The sequence below is a fragment of the Nanorana parkeri genome, unplaced genomic scaffold (assembly GCF_000935625.1).
Source record: "Nanorana parkeri isolate BGI_ZX_2015 unplaced genomic scaffold, ASM93562v1 scaffold1952, whole genome shotgun sequence".
In the NCBI taxonomy this organism is placed as follows: domain Eukaryota; kingdom Metazoa; phylum Chordata; class Amphibia; order Anura; family Dicroglossidae; genus Nanorana; species Nanorana parkeri.
The window spans coordinates 217259-224641 of NW_017308220.1; the positions used below are offsets into that span (position 1 = coordinate 217259).

Genomic DNA, 7383 nt, shown 5'->3' on the forward strand with positions numbered 1-7383 from the left:
CTTGGTATACGTATGGTTTTTTAAAAATTCAGTCTACAACCCTGGGCTAGACAACTTCAGCACGCCAGGTATTGTAGAGCTACAAGCGAGACTGATGGGTCAACTTCGAAAGGCACAGGCATGGTGGGATCTATAGGGTAGACAACCTGAGTGGCAAGGTTACCTACCCAGGCTACAAACATTGTGTTGTATTCTATAACTGTACTGTAACACCACAAGATTTTCCTAGGACTGGCTGGGTATACAGTGCAAAAAAAGTAGATCATCTTTTTATTGAGACTCACAGGATGACAAATATCAAAACCAAATTCAATTACATATGCTAGGCTTTTAAAAAATACATTTTTAATACATAGTTGAATTTTATTTTACATAGTGCCTGGGAGTTATACTTTAATATCAGAAGCTTGAAATTAAAATCTAGACTTCTTGGAAGACAAGTCCTGCTTGAAAGCAAGGCAAAACATACAAACTGTAATATACTAATGATAAAGATGTATTTATTATAGTTAAGAACATTTGTCAGTGCTTTGTTACATATGCTTCCTTCTTGGGTGCAAAAGGTGGTATAACTATTAGTATATTTTAGCGCCGATACAATATTTAGATTCAGATGAAGCCATGATGACAGATGGCAGAAGTCCTGTGTTGAATTAATGAATATGGTTTAATACAGGGAGCAGATGAACTTCACCAGTCAGGGTAATTTTTTCCCGGCACGGAACCGTTTATGTCAAACTGGAAACCAAAAAAAAAAAATTAAGCACAAAAGAAATGTAAATGGAATCTGTCAAACTTGCATCCATATAGAAATCAGTTTATTATAAAATGTTAGAAAATGTGGCGCATGTTTAAACAAATAAAAAAAAGGGACCAGCCAGGTAAAAAAAAAAAAAAAAAAAGGTACGAAAAAAAAAAAAGAAGGAGCTGCTTCACTGCTCCTTGGCCGCTTACAGTTTTTCACCCTTCTGTGAATACCTGCTTCTATTGGCACACACAAAACCTTTACATGAGGCAAGTAGAGACCTGCAGCAGCTGGGAAGCACTGAACCAAGACATAGGCAAAAGGTAAATACAGTGCCTTTTCTTTTTAAAAGGGCTATTTTTTTGTTATAGCGAGCCTGTGGTGACAGGGATCTTTTATAGTTACACATTGTCCACAACTGCTCACTAAAAACATGCATCACTTTGTTTGGTGTTGCAGTACAGCAGCTGTGCTCTACGGTTACTTTTATCTAGGAGACATCCCATTGTGAAAATTATGTACTAGTTTACATCTGTAGCTGTTTAAGCCTATAAAATATTTATCAGGAGTTGTGCCCAGTGTGAACTTTACAGACAGGCACTTACAAAAATAGAAGAATGGGGAACAACGGCATGAAGACCAAGAGCATCAACAACACCCACCTTTAGGAGGGAGAAAAACAGCACGTCTGTAAATTACAGTATTCACACATTACCTGCGCTGTCCATACTCCAGAAGTCAGGTTATTACAACAGTCAAAAGATATGGTGTCCGCACACCGATTCACTTCAGAATCTGGTCTTTGATGGGATTATGCAGCATTTTGGAACCACGCAGGGTTCCTTTGTCAGGCAAAGTCAGACAATTAAAAGGGATGTACTCCCCATTTGAAGGAGATAACCAGAGGTTACTACAGCAGGGCCCAGAGATGCAGACAACTTTTTGCTATGATAGCAGACATAGCTTTTTGCTATGATAGCAGTACAAACAAGCACCTTATGAGGTGACCTGCTGAAGGGATTTGACTCGGTTAAGCACAAATATTAAGGTGGAGGACCTACTGCAAAAATCAGAACTTCTCCAGGAATGTATCATGCGGTTTACTCCATTTTCCCACTTCACACCATGTAGAAAAAGTATGTAACTGTACAACACATTAGGAAACTAGAGGTCGTTCCACCCATTGGTTCAAAACACAAAGGATAGAAAAGCTGCATGTACTCAATATGGAGTTAGATCCATATACTCTGAAAATAAACAGATGGGGCACTTCTCAACGTTGTGGTGCATCCACTATTGAGTGAGCGAACCATGTGTTTAACATGTGTTAAACACCACAAAAAAACGAATGCAGCCACTACAATTACTGTTTAGCAGAAATTATTATTTTGGGTTTAAAGTATATCTAAACCCAAAACAAAAATGTAATATATATTGTAGCTTGCTAGTCCTTAGATAGTGCTGAGGAGATAACATTGCAACAGGCTGGATTTCTGACAGGATCAACAGGTATTTTTTGCACTTAACACATATGACAAAACCCCTTTGATGGCATATTTATTGGAACAATAAACAGCAGGAAAAAAAATGAGTTAATGGTTAACACTTTAAACCATGCCAGTATATCGCTAAGGAACCAGTGTTCTACTTTGAAATATTTTGGATAGGTTGATAGATCAGATGAAGGACCAGCATTGGATATTTTGGATAAGTTGATAGATCAGATGAAGGACCAGCATTGTCAGCAGTACTTGGTAGCTGTGCTGATCTGTTGACTACACCACTCCCCAAACCTAGCGCATCCTAGTAATGTGACTGATCATTTTAAGGCCCATTCACACCTTTCCAATGTAGTGTTAGCACAATGCACATAACAAGTTGGTGCACATGCTTTGCAGCACACCACAATGCAAGGTTTATTAACACTGTACGTGCATCACACTGTACGTTGCATCACACTGTACGTTGTAGTGTGATGCATTGCCAAAATAGTGAAGATGCGTTTTTTGGAAAGCATTGGTACATTGCCAGCCCATTCATAATAATGAGCTGCTTTAAGGCAATGCATGTTAACACACCAAAGTCTAAATGGGTCCTTAATAATCTAATCCAAAACTTTTAAAAAGTTTTGAAATGTATAACTCTAATCTTTATTGTGATCCGAAAATATGTATACACCACAAACAAGCTCCCCAGAACAAGAAGCTTGCTTGTGGTGTATAAATATTTTTGGATCACAAGATTGGAGTTACATATTTCAAGACATGTTGTGTGTGGCTGTTTATGACCCGGATCGGGTGATTATGAACACGCACCATTCAGCCTGCACCTGCGGGATTTCTGTAGCATGGATACAGCCAGAGAATCAGATCGTTGAGACTTTGCAATTTAAAAAAAATAAAACAATAAATTTGTGCCTGGCGTTGTGCTATAAAGAGGTTTCTTTTTTTTTTTCCCCCTTTGACCTGAAAGGTTTAAATGTTTCCTTTTAATGGTTTACTAGTTGTTAGAAAGAAGTGCTACTCTGCTACCAGGAAAAAACAACAGAAGCTTCCCTGTAAAACAAAAGCTGGTAACTTTCACAGGTAGCAGTTAAGCTCCTGCAGGTACATATTTGAACCATTTGTAGATCGCACAAAATACAAATAACTTACCTGTCAATCAGCGAGTCCCTCATAATGGTGGCAATAGTACTTGGCTGGGCATCGCTTAGTTTGAATACACTTTCTATTACTGACAGCTCTGTACTTGTTGTGTCCAGACCACAGAATGCACACCAGTCATTAACAACCATCCCTGCTGCAATTACTTCACTACCTCGATTTACTGTTCCAGCCTGCCAGGAGACAAGATCAGTTTAGATTTCAAATGAATACATTCAATTTTAATTCCAGACTTTTTAACTACGGATATTAAAAGTGAGGTTTAATCTGCATATATGTTTCCTTTCCCAGCTCTTCCCTCCCCCCAAATCATGAATTATATTTTAAAATAAAACCTGTGTTTTATGACATATATTCATTTAAGCAAAACAGGCAAATCTGAGCTGGTGGAAGGGGTCCGCAGGGCAATTGAGAAAACTTCCTGAAAATATCACAGCACCCTCTGCCTCGGTACTTCTCTCAAGAGCCCTCAGCACTAGTGGGCTGGTTCTTGGGAAAAGGAATACAAATATCACAATGTCTTGGTGTGGATGTCAGTCTGGAGGAGTGGGAATTCTAGACAGTGCATTTGCATGTAGATTTGCCATAGCCCATGTCATGCTGACCCTCTGTGATTACAAAAACTAAAATCCAAATTAATAAAAAGGCGCAGGTCGGGGAAAAAAAGCTGAGAAGGAAAGAGTTAATGATGCTAAATGTCATCCACCCAGGAAATGAGGTAGGCTCCAATTTGCTGCAGCTTCTAATGCAGGCCTCAAAATTTCCACTCGCCCCCTCGCAATTGGCGAGTAAAAATTGCGCGGGGGCGAGTGGAATGTACGTTATGCAGGGGGTAAAGAGGATACATGGAGGATCTCTGTACCTCTGGACTTAAAATTTTGATCCCTGTCTAATGGATACTGTAAGAAAACAAGGAGAGGAACCTGTACAATTGTGCAAGACAGAAGGTAAAGTTTTAAAGTAACAAGTGCCAAATATATTTGTGTACTTGGATTTTGTATTGTAATTTTAAGTGCCAAATAAATTTTTCAAACTTGAACTCTAGGCAGATAAATATTAGCAGACGTCTATGTAGTGTACATTATTGCCATGCCTCTGTGCCGAGATGACTTAACTCCAGTGCACATGCACAGTCAGTCACCACCCGCCCCAAGCGATCCCCCCTCCTCTAGCACTGACTGGAGGGACGGACAGGGCAGGCACAGCTGGCTCTGCCTCTAGCCAGTTGGTCAGGCCGCCACGCTCTCATAAAACGTGTACATATAGAAAATCCTGTGTTGAATCTCACAAGTGATGTATTACTCCCTCTTAATCTACATAACCATGTGTGAAGTCCATTACTTCTGGATACAATAAAGTCCTTCTATGTGAGGATATATCTTCCTGCTTTTATAGTCAACACCAACGTCCGTGAATGCAAAAACAATTAAGTGAATCAGTGCTCTCCAGTCTCCACCGTGCTCAAAGATAAGATCTGGCTGCACTCACCGACTCCTATTGCTCACCATATTTCAGATGAACAATTAGCGCTTTGCTGATATATATAGAAACAAATCCTCTCCTTTGTTTTTAATCCGACAATAAATTGGGGTAGATTCCTCCCAACTATGGCTTATCTTTCCAAAATCGTGTAAAACTATTCCTCCATCTTCCACCTTCTCTTGTGCTCAGAGAGAGAAAAAAAATTGGGCTTCCCATAGTGTAGTATGTCAGAATAAATGTATTTAAAAACGATTAAAATGCACTTACAATTAAAATTAGGCAATTGCGTATGGATTGTGTCCACTGGAGCTCCTGTCTCTATGATCGTAATGCTCGCATAGATCCGCCCACCTGATGCATTTCATCACTATTGACTTCCTCTGAGGCAGACCGTCGCCTCAGAGGAAGTCAACACATGGTTATGTAGATTAAGAGGGAGTTATACATCACTTGTGAGATTCAACACAGGATTTTCTATATGTACACAGGTGTTGTGTATGACACAAATTTGCATATCCCTTTGTGACAATTTCACATTTTATACTATTTTTTTTCACATTTTAGGAATATAATTTTCGAGTTTGAAGCGCAGTGCTATTTTCTTTTTTCTTATCCTAGAAGACAGCTGGGAAAAACGCTCAAAAGGAATCCAGATGATTTCTAGCACTGTAACTCACCACAAGGGGAACCTGCAAAAGAGAAGACAACTCATCTTGATCTTCTATTGAGGTTTTAGGATGCACCAACCCTCCTTGATTGCTGAACGCACAGTAACTCCCAACTAGAACTTGATCAGCAACAGTCTGTCTGAAAACCTCTACTTTCAGCACATCTGCCAAAATCTCTTCAGTTTCCTATAAAATAAAAATCTGATAATTTCCTGCTACCTGTCCACACCAAATATAAAAATTGTTAGCAGCATAAAATCTACACATGCAACTTAGGAATATTGACAAACACAATGTGCATATAGACCTTTATTTGGTCTTTGCCATTTAAAAATCATCATTCATTGTTACTGAACTGCCAAAAGTAAAAGCAGTCAGACAGCCATGAGTTGGTAAATATCATTGTTCACTGCACCCTGCTATTAAGACAGTCACCGTCTAGAATGGCTCACAACAGTCTGCTTGCAGGTTATTTCCATTTTTGTAGTCAAAAGTCTTTCAGATGTGCCTGCATAGCATCTCTCTCAATTTCCAAGTGACAGGATACCGTCTCCATAGAAAGTTTAGGGACAGCCAGCTTCCTCTCATTAACATGCCATGCTTCTAGATCTTTAACTCTGTTAGAGCAGACATTGTTCAAATCTAGTTTACAACTGATATTTAGACCTGCCAGCACAGTACAGACAGGTTTAATTATGAGAACATTATCATGCCCAGCCCCCCTTGCATTCCAGAGTAAAACTCGGAACAACTTTTATTTTGGAGCATGTATTGTGCAACCAGCTATAAAAAAAAAAAACCCAACAAAATGTATTCTATGAGAATGACACAAGTAACAAATATAAAATAGGAGTCATTCCAATTTGGCTGTGAAAGTATACTTCAAAGTCCAGACAAAGTATTAAATCCTGCTCCTGCAAACCGCTCTAAACAAAAAGATTTGAGTGGCGTTCAGCTTCAACCGCTATAATATATTGTCCAAAGAAACCTTGACATTCAGATAAAGTGGCACAATCATAATATATACTTCTAGCATTAGATGCAAAATGTGTCTTTCCGACAGAAGACACACCTACCCTATCAAGGTCCGGGTGAACCAGAGCTACATAATCATTACAAGCTATGACATTCCCTAAAGCAGACAGTCTCTCCTCTACTCTTTGGATCCGAACAGAGTCTGGCAAACTGTTTCTTATGTTTTGGAGCTCCTGGTCTGTTGTATTGTTTGGAACTAGAAGGCCATTACGATTTCCTAAAACAACATAAAAAAAAAACATTAAACTTTAATTTAAGAACACAAAACACCCATAAGCTAAAATATAGGGCTTGTTCACACAAGTCCCAGTGCATTAAAAAAAACCTCGCTTTGTAAAGAACTTGTTTAACCAGTTGACATGCGCGGTGTTAAACCCCCTTCCCATCAAGGCCATTTTTCAGTATTCAGCGCTGCGGTACTTTGACTGACATTTATTCCGTCATGCAGCGCTGTACTGAAATTAATTTTATACCCTTTTTTGGGGACAGATAGAGCTTTCTTTTGGTGGTATTTATTCACCAATTACCGAAATTTAAAAAAAAGTTTCCCCTATATTAAATGATAAAACATTTATTACCCAATTTTTTTGGTAAAATATAAAAGATGGGGTCACGTCGGGTAAAAAGACACCAAACATGTCAAGCCTTAAAATTGCGTGCGCGAAACCTCAAAAAACGATAATACCCAAAATTGGCCATAGGCGACGCTTTAAAAGCTGTTACCGCTCATCAGTTTAGTGTTATCAGTGATTGATGGCCCTAAAATGATTGCTCTCACTGCGACGTTCGC

General features: G+C 39.0%; 1 protein-coding gene across 1 annotated transcript in view; it reads right to left on the minus strand.

Moving 5' to 3' along the window:
- Positions 1–299: 299 nt before the first annotated feature.
- The window catches only part of EIF6 (eukaryotic translation initiation factor 6), a 26035-nt gene continuing 18951 nt past the window's right edge, over positions 300–7383 (minus strand). Inside the window, exons 3-6 of the mRNA XM_018572149.1 lie at positions 6635–6810; positions 5568–5744; positions 3400–3581; positions 300–738 (exon numbers count right to left, since the gene is read on the minus strand). Of these exons, the coding sequence (XP_018427651.1) occupies positions 729–738; positions 3400–3581; positions 5568–5744; positions 6635–6810 (545 nt within the window). The 3' untranslated portion in view covers positions 300–728. The remainder of the gene's footprint in view (positions 739–3399; positions 3582–5567; positions 5745–6634; positions 6811–7383) is intronic.